This window comes from Lynx rufus, unplaced genomic scaffold (genome assembly GCF_022079265.1).
Source record: "Lynx rufus isolate CCGP_SWC_20201006 ecotype Redwood Valley unplaced genomic scaffold, mLynRuf1.p SCAF_16, whole genome shotgun sequence".
NCBI classification, from domain to species: Eukaryota; Metazoa; Chordata; class Mammalia; order Carnivora; family Felidae; genus Lynx; species Lynx rufus.
In genome coordinates, this window is record NW_025814830.1 from 50,788,210 (window position 1) to 50,805,377 (window position 17,168).

At 49.6% G+C, this 17,168-nt stretch overlaps 1 protein-coding gene across 1 annotated transcript in view; it reads right to left on the minus strand.

The window, feature by feature from the left end:
* Nucleotides 1–2,662: 2,662 nt before the first annotated feature.
* The window catches only part of LOC124511519 (polycystic kidney disease protein 1-like 2), a 67,861-nt gene continuing 53,355 nt past the window's right edge, over nt 2,663–17,168 (minus strand). Inside the window, exons 24-30 of the mRNA XM_047078816.1 lie at nt 14,424–14,654; nt 11,591–11,692; nt 9,310–9,488; nt 7,514–7,660; nt 4,619–4,818; nt 3,750–3,967; nt 2,663–3,027 (exon numbers count right to left, since the gene is read on the minus strand). Of these exons, the coding sequence (XP_046934772.1) occupies nt 2,800–3,027; nt 3,750–3,967; nt 4,619–4,818; nt 7,514–7,660; nt 9,310–9,488; nt 11,591–11,692; nt 14,424–14,654 (1,305 nt within the window). The 3' untranslated portion in view covers nt 2,663–2,799. The remainder of the gene's footprint in view (nt 3,028–3,749; nt 3,968–4,618; nt 4,819–7,513; nt 7,661–9,309; nt 9,489–11,590; nt 11,693–14,423; nt 14,655–17,168) is intronic.

Sequence of the window (17,168 nt, forward strand, 5' to 3'; positions counted from 1 at the left end):
GCTTCACCTGCACCCAGCCCGCCCTCTCTCCACGGGGATGATTTTGAAGCAAATTCCAAGGCCCAGGTCATGTCCCTAAATATCTCAGTATGCTTCTCCATGTGCTTCTACGATGTGCTATAATGCTACAGCGCGCTTCTAAAAATAAAACCACGGTGTCACTGTCAGCCTTTGAAACAAGTGATGATAATCCCTTAATAGCACAGAATAGCCAGTCACTGGCCAAATTCCCTTGATAATCTCATGAATGTTTTCCCACAGTTGGCTTGTTCACATTTCGGCTTCCTAAAAAGTCAAACAAACAAAAAACCCATAAAGATGTTTTTTGTTTTAAATGACTCCTTGCAAGAAAGAAACAACGTTGACATTTCCACTGTTGTCCATGTATTTAAGGGACGCATGGCCTCTTCCAGCGGAACCAGGTCTGGGTCTCTGACCCTGAGCTGGGAGGCGGGCACCAGGGGCACCTCCTCCTGGGACAGTAAAGAGCGCAGGTCGACTGGACCAGCGTTTGTCTTTGCAAGGGGTACGTGAAGCCAGATGTGGGAGGTGACAGGAGAGAGCACCCCTGCCCCACGGCTCCCCGGCAGTCACCAGTGAGAAGTGAGCGGGAAGGTAACCTGCCGTGTGAAGAAAGGTGCAGCAGGGCTCGGGCTAGATGCAGGGGAAGGTCTGGGGCAATGTCGACTCTGTCTCCCTGACTCAGGTCTCCTCCCTCACCCTCCTTCCTGGGTCTGCCTAGCCGAGGCCACAGCTACGGGTTCTGACATCAACAGCCTTCAGGTTGCAAGCCCTCAGGCAGTGTTTCTGGAAGATACCATCACTCCCTATCAATCATAACACCACTGAAGACCTGCTTTATATCAGGCTGAGCACGTGTCTTGTGACCTCATTCAGTCCTTGAAATGAGCCAAGAGGCTGGATGGATCAATCCTCCTGTTTCATAGGGGAGGAAGCCAAGTCACAGGTTGAGCAACTTGCCCAAAGTTGCACAATTGCTGGTGCGGCTGTGAGAGCCCCGGGACCTGGCTGGCTCCAGAGTCCACGTTCTGAGGCCTCTGCTAGGAAGACCAAGCCCCAGACTCAAGGCCAGACGTCTAGTGCAGGCATCAGCGGAGCTCCTGCAGGGTCAGCCTTCATAGGCAGCCCAAACCCAGCTCTCTGGAGCATGGGGGTCAAGGTGGGGCTGACCGTGGGGTCAGCGTGGGCCCGGCCATGAGGGCTGTAAGTGTTAACAGTGAGGAGTTGGGATCTTGTCTTGAGGGCACTGACTCTCCACACTCGAAGTGTGCTTGAAAGTTGCCTAAGTGACTAGTTAAAATGCAGATTCTGGCCTCAGCCAGAAGCTAATTCACTATATCAGTGGTGGGACCAAGAGTTTATGAATTCAAATTCCCCATTCTGTAGACTCCGTGTCTGTATTCTAAACAAGATTTACACAGTGATCGGCCTTGTGTGTTAAAAATGGCAGCATTCTTAGCCCACACTATCCAGTATGATAGCCACTGGCCCCATCAATTAAATTAAAATTAATTAAAATTACCATTAAAAAATTCAGTTCCTTAGTCACACTAGCCACATTTCAAGTGCTCAGGAGCTAAATGGGGCCAGTGGCTGTCATACCGGATGGCACTGATACAGAGCATTTCCAGCACTGTGAGAAGTTCTATTGGACAGCCTGTTCCAAACACTGGCAACATCGATGTGGGTGGAAGATGAACAGAAAAGGGGCAAGTGGGGAGTCAGAGAGAGTAGTCCAAACCAGAATAATGTGCCTTATATAGAACTCAATAAAAATGAAATGATGTTACTAAATTTTAGCGGAATACTGTTTCAAAAAGCTCTGAGTTTGAGACCTGCTGTTTTTCTGCCAGAGAATTAACCCAGTATTAAAAGGGTGTTAAAGACACACAAGTACCAAACGGAGATTTGCTCCCAGAAGGGTTGGAAGAGAATGGAGGAGTGACTTCTCACGCTGCCACTCCGTGTTCTTTACTGTCTTTCTACTGCCCTGTCCACCATCTTGTGCCCTGCCCCTTACATTTGGAAATGGGTCTGGTTTGACTTTGCACCCCCCAGCACTTCACAGAAAGGAAACTGAGGCGTGGAGAATTGAAGTAACCTGCCCCACATCCCACAGTCCGTTAATCGCAGAGCCAATACCCAGAGTTGTCAGGGTGGCCAATGCTCCCCTTAACACATAGGAAAGAACATGCCTTTCTGCTTTGTGCATTCCATCGTGACCTGCTGTGCTGACGTCATCCCACTCACGTTCGTTGTGTGCTTTCTATGTGTTGCATGGGGTCAGGCATGAGACAGATGGAGACAGGACAGGGACAGGCTCCCACCTCACAGAGCTCACGCTCCAGCAAGGTTGCTGTAGATTTTAAATAGCTCTTCACACAAGTCACGATGTGGCAGCAGGCACTGTCAGAGCGACGCAAGAGAAGCTTAGGGGCTAAAGGGTATGTGTCTGGAGGCCCCGTTGTGCCACTGGGGGTGGGGCTGCTCCCCTGAGGAAGGAGTGCTTAAACCAAGACTAAGGCCTGATTGGGAATTAGCTAAGAGAGGAGAAAACACATTCTAGATGAAAGGACAAACACACATGAAGGCCTTTAGCGGGAAGGCAGCTTGGCGTTGTGAAGAAAGGGGTTGCCTGTGTACAGAGAGGGAGGTGACGGCAGGTGGTTGCAGGGGAGGTCGGTGGGAGATACTGCATAGGACTTCTCGACTCCCTAGTGAGCCAGATGCAGCCCAAAGTCCTGTCTCCACCCGGTCCCCTTTCCCAGATCAGAAACATCAGGACTTACCTTCCGCTTGTACAGACCCAAGAGTGAGTGTCAAAGAGTCCTCTCTCTGCTTGGCTTCCTCCCAGGACTCCTGCCCTACCATGTTCTGCACACAGATGACATCTTCCACCAAGGCCAACAGTTGGTTGATGTCCATCAAGGTCACTGACTCCCAGCCAGAGGCAGGTGCTGGCACCTTCAGAGCTTTAAACAGGGAGCTGACGAGTCTCCACATATCCTGCAAGTGAGCCCAGGTTGGGTAAGGGGAACGTGAGCTATAGGTGATGGGGCAGTATAGTGGTGAAGAGAATTCACCCCAGGGCTTGGCAGTCTGGCTTTGAATCCCAGCTTTGCCCACTGAGATGTGACGTTGGACCACCCTGAGCTTCCATTTTGTCACCTGTAGAGCCCCTCTTCTAGGATTTGAACTGATACATTCCAGGCTGTATTTCTCAAAGTGTGGCATGTAGTAGGTGCTCAGTAAATGTTTATTGGTGCATGAATGCAGAAGGAGTCCCTTCCATGGGTTTCTATGATAAAGGTGTAATATTTTGTACACACAGGGTTCCCAGAAATTGTAGGTGCATACATGTAGGTGTTTTTGTGTATGTATGTGTGCACGTGTGTGTACATATACATGTGTGCAAGTGTATGTATATGTTTGTTTATGTCTTTGTATATGTACATGCACACGTGTACATGTCTGTAGGTGTGTGCGTGTATACATGTGCACCTGCGTGATGCCTATACATGTGTATACACGCACACGTGGCGTACATGTGTGTGCACGTGTGCACATGTAAACATGCATGCACGTGCACACATGTGTGTGTAGGTGATGAATCTTGGTGACTGATGCTGTCAGACAACGTGGGGTCGCCAGGCCTCAGGCCTCAGTTCTCCCTCCGCCATTTCTGCCCAGGCTAGAACACCCCTCCACCGCCAAGGTTGAAGACATGCCTTGGTCACCACTTCAAGTGTCAGAAGGCCATCCTCCATGGACTGCAGTGAGGGGGCCAGGCTGGGGGAGCCCCTGTCCCATTTCCCAGCATTCTGCTCCTTAGTGACCCGAGGACGAGTGTTTCGAAAGATCTGAACGATCAGGAGGTTGATGGGGAACATGAGGAGAGAGCTCTCCAGTCCAATCATCACTTCCTGCCAAGTGAATTCAATTTTACCTAGGACAGAGGAGGGAAGGGGTCAGTGGGAGACTCTCCACCACCGCTTCCAGAAGGTGGCTGTGCGGTAAGGACTCACATTGCCCACAGAGACGTCTGGCCCCAGAGTGGCTCCTGGGAGGTGACCTCTAAGCTCTTGGGTTGTTCTGCCCGGTAGGTACGCCTTTGTTTACCTGGGGTCTTGGGCCACACTCTATAGTCTATGATAACAGTGATTAGCGGTGAGGGCCTTGGCCACACAGCATCACCTCAGCCTCTGGAGGGGCCGGAGGCTAAGGTCAGCCATGTGGGGGTCAGCTGTGTCTGTGTGAGCAAGCCCCAAAAAAACTCTGGATACCAGGGCTCAGGGGAGTGTCCCTGGTTGGCAGTATTCCATGTGTGTTGTCACACATCATTGTCAGGAGGAGTGAGCATGGTCACAGATCGCCTGTGGGGAGAAGACAACTGGAAGCTGTGTACCTGCTCTCCCCCTGCCCCAGCCCCACGCACCTCTTTCCTTTCCTGATTTTGACCCGTATCCTTCCTCTGTAATGAGTGTAACGGTGTTTCTGATGTCTGTGAGTACTTGTTGAATTATTGAATCGGAGGGTGGTCGTGGGACCTCGGGAATGGTATGGCACTGTCCCTGACCGTCATGACAGTGCGAGTTACCCAAGTCCATCTTTTGCTCAGCTGGGTCCTTGGGAACACCCCAGAACATGATGCTGGTCAGCATGGTGCAGAGGAGCATGGAGAAGCAGCAGGACACCCTCTGGACGCGGGTAAAGTTGCTCCGAGCTGAGCAGCCGAAGACAGAATACCAGATGTGTCCATCCTGGAAGCCTGCGGAGGTCTTCATGAGAAACAGGTGGCTGTGAAGAGGCAGGGAGAGAGGGACAGGGATTGGAGAAGGCTGGTCTCTTCGGGGCAGTCCTGGGATGCGAGGGAAGGGCTTGTTTCCAAGATTTATCCTCTACTGTCTCTAGTGTGGGAGACATACGGCACCTTAGCATCATTCAGAGTTAATGGTGGGGGCTCTGCACAGAGTGAGTTGCAATCCTAGATGGCCCTGCTGCTCGTCGTGTGTCCTCAGGCAACTTACTTTACTCTTTCCACATCAGTTTACTAGTCTGTAAAATGGGGGTAATAACATAATCTGCCTAATGGGACTGTTGAAAGGTTTGTGATCATTTTTGTCAAGCATTTGGTAAAGTAGCTGGCATGTATGTGAGTGTTCATCAGTGTTAGCAAATTATTTTTGTTATAATTTTTTTAATGTTTATTTTTGAGAGAGAGGGGCAGAAAGAGAGAGAGAGAGAGAGAGAGAGAGAGAGAGAATCGGAAGCAAGATCCAGGCTCTGAGCTGTCAGCACAGAGCCCGATGCCAGGCTCAAACCCACAAACCATGAGATCATGACCTGAGCTGAAGTCAGATGCTTATCCAACTGAGCCACCCGGGTGCCCCTAGCAATTATTTTTGTTATAATTTTCGTACAGTAGTTAGCTATACTATTAGGTTTATTATAATTAGTGCATTGGAGGATACTGGTTAAAAATTCCAGGCTATAGGTTCAGGCTCAGTTTGAGAGAATAAAAATTGCAAGACAGGGTTTCTGGAAATGGCACCATATTCTCCTTAAGAATCTGTGTTATTTCCCTGTGAGCAGAATGTAGTCTAATCAGGGGCCCTGCTTCTCCTGAGTGTGCAGAACTGATGCTCCCAGCTGGCACGCATTCTGGTGGCCAGTGCCAGCACCCCTCAGAGTTGTACTTTGACTGTCATTCTGTAATTCGTGAGTGGCCTGGACTCAGAGTAAAGGTGCATAAAGAGATAGGTCAGCTGCCAACAACAGTGATTTTCCACGTGGTTGTTCTGCCCATAGTTCTATTGACAATTCACCAAATATTTGGTGAGCCTCGTGCTGTGTGCCACGTGCTCTGCTGGGCACCAGGATTCATGGGGAAGTGACACAGTCCTGCCTTCAGACGCCCCTGTGTCTCATTTCCAGGCATCGCACGTTTGATGATCTGCTCCTGTGACCGAGCACTTACTCTGAGCGCTCGCCGTGCTAAGTTTGCTCCCCACATCATTTCACAGGACGCGCACGGGTCCCCGTGGGGTAGGCACACCGAACAACTCCTTTTTCAGATGTGGAAGCTGAGACCTGGAGAGGTGCAGTGACTCTTCCAGGGTCGTGCAGCAAGTCAGTAGCAGCATGTGGAACTGTGCAGTGTGCCCACATCTGTGTTACACTTCTCCTGGGGCCCAAGTCTCTCGGACTCAGACTTTTTCCCTTTGCAGGCCGGGCTGTTCAGAGTGGCAGCTAGGAGGGAAAGTCACCTTTCAGTAAATGCACTGGAAACAGACTTTGTTTTTGAACTTAACTCAGAAGCCATTTAAAGTAGAGGTCACGGGGCGCCTGGGTGGCTCAGTCAGTTAAGTGTCTGACTCTTGACTTCAGCTAAGGTCATGATCCCAGGGTTGTGGGATCGAGCCCTGCATCAGGCTCTGCACTGAACATAGAGCCCAGTTAAGATTCATTCCCCGTCCCCCACTCATGCGCTCACTCATTCCCTCTCTCTCTCTCTCTCTCTCTCTCAAAAATAAAACAAAAATAAAGTAGAGGTGACAAATTCACATACCTAAAGGGACCTGGGTAGACACAAACAAATGAAGTAAACGAGTGAAGTGGGTTGGGAGTAAGATAATAGGGAGTGGGTGGGGATTGTGGCAAAACAGAGTGTACATGGCCTGTATAAGAGGAAAGCTGGTCCCCAGCTCTAGCAGATGGGTGCCATGCAGGAACATACTTGCCGCATTTTCATACTTGCCGGGTTTTTGTGGAGTCTCTTGATTTTCTAATATTGGTTGGGAACAGACTGAGTGTCCATCAACAGGAGGATGGCTGAATTAGCTGTGGGACATCCAGTCTGTGGGTTATCATGCAGCCAGTAAGGAAGAGTTTGACCCAACCACACTGTCTTGGAAGGATGTTCATGGTGTGCCATCAAAGAAAAAGGGTGACATGGTGGGAGTGGTTCCATTTTAAAAGACATGAAATAAACGGTCTGTGGTGTTGTGTGTGTGCACACGAGCGTGTGTGTGTGTGTGTGTGTGTGTGTGTACATTTGTATCTGCGTTGATGTGTTTGGGCAGATGTGGAAAGAAGGAAGTAAAGCTAAGGGAGACACGTGCTGAAACACCCGTGTGGAGTAAAACAGCATGAAGAAGGAGCCCCAGATGGCCGGACATGGAATTGCCTTTCAAAATCAGGCTGTTCAGTCACACAAAACATATTATTGTACGACACATGTAAAGAAATACGGATAACCGTTCTAACCGTTTTCACCACGTCAAAGATCATTCCGTGTCAGAGGGTCCATGTCCCTCCAGGGCCCCTCAGTCCCAGCAAGAAAAACTGATTGGTCATTAACGTCACACATTTGAAGCTATGCAGTCCCGATAGCTGAAACATGCTTTTGTTTTGCTTCACCTGGATTGCAGTGCACCTTCCCTAAAGATGAAAGAATAAGGTGAACAGCATTTGCTTGAAAAGAAGAAAGTACCTGAATTGTTTCCTGTCCTGCTCTGTGGCCACCGGAAATTCTTTGTCAAGGACACAGTCTCCGACATCAATGGACAGCCACGAGTTGCAGAGGAAATACCACTTCCGGTTCGTTGCCAGGTCATGCACCAGCACCCGGCTCACGTACCTGCAGAAGGGACCCGTGCTTTTGAGGACAAGGTTGGGAGGTGAGGCTTCTTTGGATACCACGAAGGTAACACCTTTGCAAACCTGAGCCCAAGAACAAGAGCTCCTGAAAAGAGAAACTGTATTTTTCTTCATTTTCCTTGGTGCCTTGACCAAAATGCCCCGATCAGCGGGTGAGTTTGGCCTCACGTGGGGAGCTCACGGAGATGCTGCTGCAAGAGGGTACCTTCTGAAACTATTAACCCCAGTGCAGGGCAGCAGGCCCAGGGCCAGCATCAGATGCAAGTGAGGAAAGCCACGTTGTCTAAACTGTGTGCATTCAGGGAGGTGCAGACTCGGGCGCACAAAACCTCGTCTTCCTGCCGGCTTCCACCCAGAGAGCGAGCCGTCTATTTTGGACTCAGGACTTCATGGGTATCAGTCATCTAACCTGATTTAGGTCTTTGAGGCCCGCGTAAGGAATGAGATCATCTCGCCTCTGCTGGGATGGGAGATGCCGGAGCAGCCATTTCCCCTGTTGCCTTATGGCCAGTAAGAATAGTGACAGTATCAATAGCCACTCTCTGCTGAGCATTTACTGTGTAATGCAGACAATGCTCGGAGGCTCTGGACACGCGTCTTCTCACTTCCAGGAGGACAGCCCTGTCAGGCATGCAAGAGCCTCCTCTGTTGAGGTCACACAGCCTCCGGGGGAGGCCAACATCCAGTGACTGATGGGTGCAGTGCCTGGGTGTGGTCAAGACCTGGGCATCTCAGCCCGACTCGGAACACTCCAGAGCTCCCTGTGGGGGTCAGCCGCGCTGTTGTGCTGCATCAGAGCTCTGCCCCCTCTGCTCCTCCTGCTTCCTTCTCTCCCTGCCCAGGGGCTGGTCCCAGGCACCCTGCATATTCAACTCTATCTCCGAGTCCAGTGTACAGCCCTTGAAGTAGTAATGTGTAATCCCTTAGGTAAATTAAAGACAGCAATGTAAGTGCTGTGTTTTTCTAAAGTTGCAAGCCTCTGATGGGGGGGTCAGGCTGGAAATGACTCATCTAGGTGACTCGTTTTGGCCTCACACAGAAGGGGCAGATTCTTGGCTCTGAGCTTGCCAGCTGTGTGACCTTGGGCAAGTCACTTACCTTCCCTGGGCTTGGATTTTCCCACCTGCAAAACAAGGATGAGGGTACTTGTCCCTGAATGAGAGTACTTGGTCATTGTTGAGGAGCCGGTGAAAAAAGGCACAGAAACAGGAAGGCTTAGTCTAGTGCTTAGCAGGGGCGGCTGTTCCTGCCTCTTCCACTAAAGAATCAGCCCAGTGTCTCCTTAGTCCCCTCTTATTGGGCAAGGTTTGTCTTCACAGCGGGTACCTATCCCCATTTTACAGATGGGGAGCTGGGGGCTCAATGACAGGTTGATGCTGCAATGTGCCAAGGGTGGAGCTAACACTGGACGCCAGGGTTGCAACTTCCAGTCCTTGTAGCTACTAATCCCATCTGTGTGGCTCATGGATGGGTGGGCCTCTCCCGCCCTCACTGTCCTTATCGGTGAAGTAGGGATCCATTCTATGTGTTTGCGGAGGCTTGTGTGGATCAGCCAGGTGGCACGTGCACAGCCCTGGGCTGGCACTTAGGGGGTTCTCGTGGTGTGCCGCCCCCCCCACCGTGACTTACCAGGATGGACGGTCCCCTGAGTTGTCATGCCACAGCCGCAGACTCCTCAGCTCCCCCAGGGGGAACAGGGTGGAGAGTAAGAAGACATCTACTCCTCCTCGCTCAAAAACTGGGATGTCAGGATCTGACAGGTGGTGGGGTTCACTCTCTCCATCCAGGCCATATAGGGTGACAGTCACCTGAAATCCAGAGACTAGGAGAGGCCGACTCCCCCTGGTAACCAGGCCCTGCTGGCCGTGTTTCCTTGGAAGTGTCCAAAAACCAGTGAAAACCAACATAGCACGGCCCCTTCATTCTCTCTTCTCCCATCTTGGGCCTACTGAATTATTTTTCAGGTGTATGAAGATTTGGGGTCACACTATCTGCATTTATGTATTCAGCGTGAGTTATAAAACGCTTCCTGGTAACTTTTTAAAACTTCCCATGTACTTATTTGTAAGGGCTTTAGGGTAGGGACTGATTTCTCCCTCTAACAGTTATATTCCCAGTGTCTCCCAGAGTACCTGGCCCTGAGATGTGAATGCATGAGTGCCCATTGTCTTGAAAATGCATATTCCTAGGCCCCCCCTCCAGACCGCCCAACTGAAAATCCTGGGGCCAGGGCCCAGGAATCTGTTTTTCTGCAGCTGTCCAGGTGATACTGATGGCTGATTTCCTGAGCAGAAACAGCCACCATACTGCCATCTGTGTTCTGCCCACGTCTGTCAGCCTCACCACTGCAGCATCCCTGCCAGCAGCTGTCTCTTTCCTGGGGTTTCTTGGGCTGTTAGAACAGAGACTGGAAGTGCCAGAGAATTAATGGCGATACATGCTGTTCTCCACCAGTGACTGATGGGATTCGTGGGTAAGTGACCCAGTTCCCCCAGCCATCAGTGGGGTGATTTTGAGGCCCATGTTGCTTACCATTTTGCCAAGTTCCATAGTGGGTTTAGGCTCCAGCTGCCCAGAGAGGTAACGGATTTGATAATGCACCCCTTATCAGTTCTTTCTCTTCCCTATCAGCTTCCCAGTCCCCTACTGGGGTGTCCTAGGGTCCCCCTCTCAAGGCAACTACTTATGCTTCCACAGCAGGGTTCACCCACTATAGACATCCTGGGCCGGATGATTCCTTGCTCTGGGGGCTTTCCTGTGCATTGTAGGATGTTTAACAGCATCCCTGGCCTCTACTAACCATCCAAACTAAGACAATATCAAACGGACATGTGGCCCAACTCTCCAGAAAGAGAAATGGCCTGTGGATCGTAGGTTTTCACGTCTTTCCTATAAGGTAGTCTCTTTAGTGTCAAACAGAAATAAGGTAAATGTTTCATTCGATGGATGAGATTAATTCCTACGTTTATTCAGTGAACAGTTACCGAGCTCTTACTCTATGTTAGCCACCTGGTTGAGGACCTAAGACACAGCAATAAATAAAAATAAAACAGATGCAAACATAAATGAAAATAAGATTTAAAAAGTAACAGACAAATGCCCCACTGTAATGAAGCTCGATATCATTTTTGAAAAAACAATGGAGCTTCCTCTGAGATAGTAGACACAGTGCCAGTGGTTCTCAAAGTGTGTTCCATTGAGCCCTCAGTTTGAGTAAAGGAACCTTGGAGGCTGCTGTCAAGATAGTGTATCGAGATGAGGAACATCGCACAGGCCAGACTTAACTCAGGATGCCGAAGCATTACAGGGACAACCTGCTGTATGCTCCACAGCCAAGTGTTCACGAACCTCAGAGAATTGATAAGTAAGTGAAATAATTTCTTTACTTACCTCTCGTCAGCCTGCTCCGGGACAGATGGCTCAGCCTGACCTTTTAGCTAGATGCCAGCTAATCAGTTTACCCCCAAAAATCTAAGACTCCTTGTTTTCAAATGGGAGGCACCGTTCCTTTCTTTCCTTTCTCCCTTCTCTCTGAAGAGTTTTGTTTTCTCTCTACCCATTGATAACAGTTTGCTGACTCTTCTGATGCGAGCAAATTTGCATGCAGGTTACTGTCTGAGTTATTCTTTGATAGGGATAAGGGAGATGACCAGTGTCATAGTGCTAGGCCCCATCTCTCCCTTAACAAGTTCCTACTTTATCTTTTTAAATATTGGGGCTTGGGGTGATGTTTTGTTTGCCAAAAAGATTCTTTCCTGTAAAAAAATGAGAAGAGAAAAAAAAAAAATCCTACAATACCGTATTCACTATGCTAACGTGACTCAACAGTGGGCCAGCAAGGGCTTTGCTGGGAGGGACACACTGATCAACCGGGGCGGGGGTGGGGGGGGAGTCTTGCACGGACAGGTACCTTCGAGGAAGTGGCTGCCCCTCTCCGGTTTCCAGTGTAGACTGTCACCAGGTAGTGGTACTGGGCAAAGGGATCGTTGTCCTCCAGCACTGTGACCTTCACCTGGACAGAAGGATGGCATTAGGAGGGCCCTGTTCAGTGGGTTCATGCACTACACAGCAGCCAAGAGCGAGCTGGGCATTCATGACAAGGGAAGAGAGCAAAATTGTGTATGTTATTTATTCATTCCATTGGGTGAGAACAAGTGAAATAAAAAACTTTTAAAATAAAATAGTACAAAATGCATTTCATATTAAATATGACTCAAAGTAGTCAAACTGGAAATGAACTTGGTATTAAGGTGAGAACGTTCAGTGTTTGATCTGGTGAATGATACCAACTCTGTTTATCTAGAATTTCTAACATTGGTAACCAGATTGGGACTCTAAGGGAATTTAAAAGGAAGGAAGGCTAAGGCGGTTTAGCAGCAAAACAAAACAAAGCTGGAGTAGAGGTTGCAGTGGGCTATCTCCCAGCAGTGGACGGTAGTCTGCTCCAGTTGTCTGGGATGTGACAGCCACCTCTACTGAGGTCATATGCCCTCCTGGGGAGGCTGACGTGCGATGGCAGATTGATGTGGTATCTGGGCATGCTCAAGACCTGGGCATCTCGATCCAACGCAGGGCATCTCTGGAGCTCCCAGCCCAGCTTCCCTTTCTCTCTCTCTCTCTCTTTCTTTCTTCCTTCCTTCCTTCCTTTTTACTTTTATTGTTTTAATTTACATCCAAATTAGTTAGCATATAGTGCAACAATGATTTCAGGAGTAGATTCCTTAGTGCCCCTTCCCCATTTAGCCCATCCCCCCTCCCACCTCCCCTCCAGCAACCCTCTGTTCTCCATACTTAAGAGTCTCTTCTGTTTTGTCCCCCTCCCTGTTTTTATGTTATTTTTGCTTCCCTTCCCTTGTGTTCATCTGTTCTGTGTCTTCAAGTCCTCATGAGTGAAGTCCTATGGTATTTGTCTTTCTCTGACTCATTTCGCTTAGCATCATACCCTCCAGTTCCTTCCACGTAGCTGCAAATGGCAAGATTTCCTTCTTTTTCATTGCCGAGTGATACTCCATTGTCCTTACACACCGCATCTTCTTTGTCCATTCATCCTTCGGTGGACACTTGGGCTCTTTCCGTACTTGGGCTGTTGTGGACAGTGCTGCTTCTCTTTCTGCTCGTCCTGCCTCCTTCCCTCCCTTTCCAGGGCTGAGCGCAGGCACTCCTTGTGAAACACCCTGCACACTCAGCTCCGCTGCAGAGTCTCTTTCTTGGGAACCAAGCAACACGGGAGGCGCTTAAAGTATTAATGTTGAATCCCTCGTGTGAATTGAAGACAGCAGTATAAATGCTGTAACTATGAGCTTATTAAGCTTTGTGCCACCTTCACATCCTGAGAAGTGTTGCTGTGTGTGGGGAGGGCGGGAAATGGAGAATATTTCAGAACTTTGTGACAGTGCATCCTTGCAAGCATTTATGTGCTCACTCAGACACTCAGAATTTTACTGAAGGCTCCTTAAATGTCAGATACGGTGCACATATTAGAAAAGTAATCAGAACTTTGTTGTTGGCAATTTGTTTTTCTCGTTTCTATCCTCAGACCTGTTTTATGGTCAGGCAGATCTGGGTCTGAATTCTGGCTTCTTGGAGGTGACTTTAGATCAGTTAGTTGCCCTCCCTGATCTTTGGTCTTTTCCTCTGTAAGGGGATAGAGGCACCGTCCGGTTAAGGGTGGACTCAGAAGGCCCGGGTTGTCCATACCCTGCACATTTCAAAGAAAGACCTGGATCTTGGCCAGCTCTTGAAAGATAACCCCTGAGTGCTTGGAATCTCCTGCATGATGAGTGTCTTTTCTTTTTTTTTTTCTTAAACGTTTATTTATTATTGAGAGATGGAGAGACACAGAGCATGAGCAGGGGAGGGGTAGAGAGAGGGGGAGACACAGAATCCGAAGCAGGCTCCAGGCTCTGAGCTGTCAGCACAGAGCCTGACGCGGGGCTCGAACTCACGAGCTGTGAGATCATGACCGGAGCCACAGTCGGTCGCTTAACCAACTGAGCCACCCAGGCGCCCCAAGTGATGAGTGTCTTTGAATACCTTGGTCCACACCAAGTAGTCTCTGCTAACAGTCTGATTTATGATGAGGGCTTTGGGCCATGCTGTATCAGTCTGACCGACCTCTGGGTGGTGGTGGTGGTGATAGGTGATTTGTTGGAGACTGAGTGACTGACCTCAGTTACTCAGTGGGCACTCCATATGTCTGTGGCTGACCCCCCATTAAACCCTGGACCCCAGGGCTCAGGTGAGCTTCGTATGAACTGTCACACGCCATTGCTAGAGAATGCCGTCTGTCCATACAGCTCTCCTGGGGGAGTAGTCGGAAGCTCTGGCCAGATCTCTCCTGAACTCTTCCCTTTTCTGATTTTCATCTGCATCCTTCATTGCAATAAGCCATAATCATGAGTATCACAGCTTTTCTGAATTCTGAGAGTCTTCCCAGCAAATCGCTGAACTTGAGGTTGGTCTTGGGGCCTCTCAATCTTCTTCTTAGAGGTGAAGTGAGCATTAAATGGGATAATCACTGGCATTTAGTAAATCCTCAATAAATGGTCAGTAGAATAATCCTCCTGACAATTTGATGAGAATGGACATTTTATATATAATGAGGCTGAGAAGCTGGCTTGCCTGGGATGACCTGGCTTTGCTGCTGGCCCTTTGGCTCCCCACCTGAGCTCCATCCCCTGAAGTTCCTGCAAGGGAACACCCCCTGCTCCTTCCTCCCATTCCTGCAGACCATGCAACCTCACCTTGGCCTGATCCTGAGCATCCTTCCTCCTTGCCCAGATCACCACCAGCACGTAGGCCACGCAGAGGCAGCCCACGGTAGTCACAACCACGGGGTTATCTTCAAAGGTGGCAAAGAGCTCGGTGGTCTGGCGGACGTCGATGGCATTGGGCATCACCAGGAACGTGCTTCCAAAGAAGGTGAGGTGGTTGCAGAGGCAGTGTGTCTGGGAGGGGGTGGTCCGTGGCCCCACCTGCAACCCCAAAGAGGCCCTGGTAGGAATGCCAGCACGTCTCTGGCTCACTAAAGCCCAAGGGAGGTGGAAAGTTCCCTGAGGAGGCCTGGGGAGACCAGCTCTAGGATTCTCTTGAGATTTTTTAGTTAGCTGAAAATCTTTAAATGTCAACAATATTATCTATAACAAGTATCTTTGTACCTGTCATTCTCAGTGGGCACCTGTGTATCTCATGAGTCATCTTTGCCCTTTTAAAGAACTATTACGGGTGAAGGCGAAGTTCCCTCTATCCCCCACCTTCCATTAGCAGCCATTGTCACAACTTTGGTGCACATGATTCCATTACATTCTCCGCCCGATGCTCACTCGTTGGACGGATATGTATTGAGTGCAAAATTTATGCCAGGCAATAGGCTAGGTACTGAGAGGCCATCCAGGGTAATCAGCTCATCTCAGGTTTCCAGGGACTTATCTATTTCTAAAAATGAAAGTCCCAAGTCCTGGGACTCGCTAGGGTGGTCAGTCATCTCACACTGAAGATAAAAAACAAACACACAAAAAACACAAAAACACTGATACTGGGGAATCATGTAAAGAAAAGGGAAGGGCAAATGTTTAAATCCTGAACTGGTGTCTTAGCACCAGGAATGCGCTCCCTAAATTTCACCCTCTTAGGTTTAGGCACCAGGGGCCCCTCGCCTGGGCTCATGCTTTGAGTGCGTGCTGCTCTAGCTATCCTCAGGCAGCACCTGTCTGCACAAGACAGGGAGTCAGGGGGCCCCAGGGACGTGCCCACCACAGCACATAGCACTCACCGTGTCTAGGGAAAGGCTCTAGGTGACCCTGAGGATGAAGCCCTCCTTAAATTTTGCACCATAGATGTCTCACTTGTTTTACCCTAGTCCTGGCCCTGGGATTCCCCCTTCTAGACTATGGTTTGGGGACGTGGACCTGGAATCCCTTGCTTCTAGGGCCTGCACAGCCCTGTTCCTCAGGATCACTCTTCTCTGGTGGACTGGCCACCGGTGTGCCCACCCTCGGGCATGAGGGTGGCAGGATGTGGCTATGGGGGGCAAGGTGTGTGGATGGAGCTTGGGTACATGGTCCCCTGTGGTACAGGACCATAACATTGGGGCCAGGGGTGGGGGTGGAGACAGGAATGGACCAGGGCTGGGGACCCCCATCTGTGTTCTTAATTCACACCTTGCACTTAAGTTCTTTCCTAAATCCTTCTGTCAACTTTCAGTTACCCCCCCCCCCCCGGGCCATTTGGTGGGCAGAGATTATGTTCAACCCCACAACTCAGTGCCACTTTTCACTTCAGGGTCTACCAGGAGGTGGTGAGGTGGGAGGGGTGGGGAGCAGGAGACCCTGGCATGCAGAAAGTTCTCCGCTCAGCTCAGCGCATGAGGAAGGACCTGCTGCAGCCCAAACTGCCCCAGCAGGTAACTCTTGTCTCTTTTCCTTAACAAGCCACCCAGCAGAGGGGTCACATGGGCATGACACCAAGTGTTTATTGACAGATTTCACATGGCCCTTAGTTCCGTGTTTGCTTCATTGTTTTTCTCACTGTTTCCCAATCCTGCTCAGCGCTTGTCATGCAGCCGTGGGCCTTAGGGGAACGCCTGAGGCACTCGGAAGGAGTGGAGATGGTTTCAGAGAAGAAACCAAGCAGGTGCCAGTGACAAGACCATCTCAGTGCTGGGTGCCCAGGGACCAGGCTTTTTATGCCTACATCTTTGTCCTCCCGGGCTTTCCCAACCCTTCCAGCGTGAGAGTCTCTTGAACTCCAGGAATAAGTCTGCGCATACCCTTGCTAAAGTAGTTGCAACTTTAGTGACCTTTGAGAAAATACTTAAGCAGGAATACAGATTCTCAGCCCCCTTGCAATAATTCTGCTTTTACCCCTTGAGAAGGTCTGCGGTCTACAGACTTGGAGCTTTCTTTAGCCATTTAGAGAATTTGGTGCTGTCTTTCCACCCATTTACTTATTTATGGCTCCCCAGGGATCTTTATCTATAGCTATAGCTATAGCTATCTGTATCTGCTTCTATATAACGAGCATCGCGTATTTATTGGATTCATATAACTTTTCGTCCACAACACACTCCCACATCTGACTTTTGTATGTCCCGCATTCATGTACGCATGTATTAGTAGGTGTATATTTTCAATAACATAATAAGTCCTGAGAACCCCCTACCCTACTCGAAAGCTAGGAACTTTCCAATAACTTACAGTTAGATAAGTAGTCCTCCCCTGGGCTGTCCTCATGCTCCCTCAACCCAACCGCCACCCAAGTCCCATGTTCATTGTCCCCTTGATTTCCATTTTATATATAGTTTTGTCTTCTCCGTGTTCAGATTGTTCAACACAACAACCATTTGACTCTGTGGAGCACTCACTTGTGCCAGACCCCACACTAACTACTTGATCCCCCTATTCCTGTCCAGGCCCCGCCCCAACTGTAAGTGGTAACCAGCTTGTACCCCCATTTTCAGATGGGAAAGCTGAGAGAGGTGCGGCAACCTG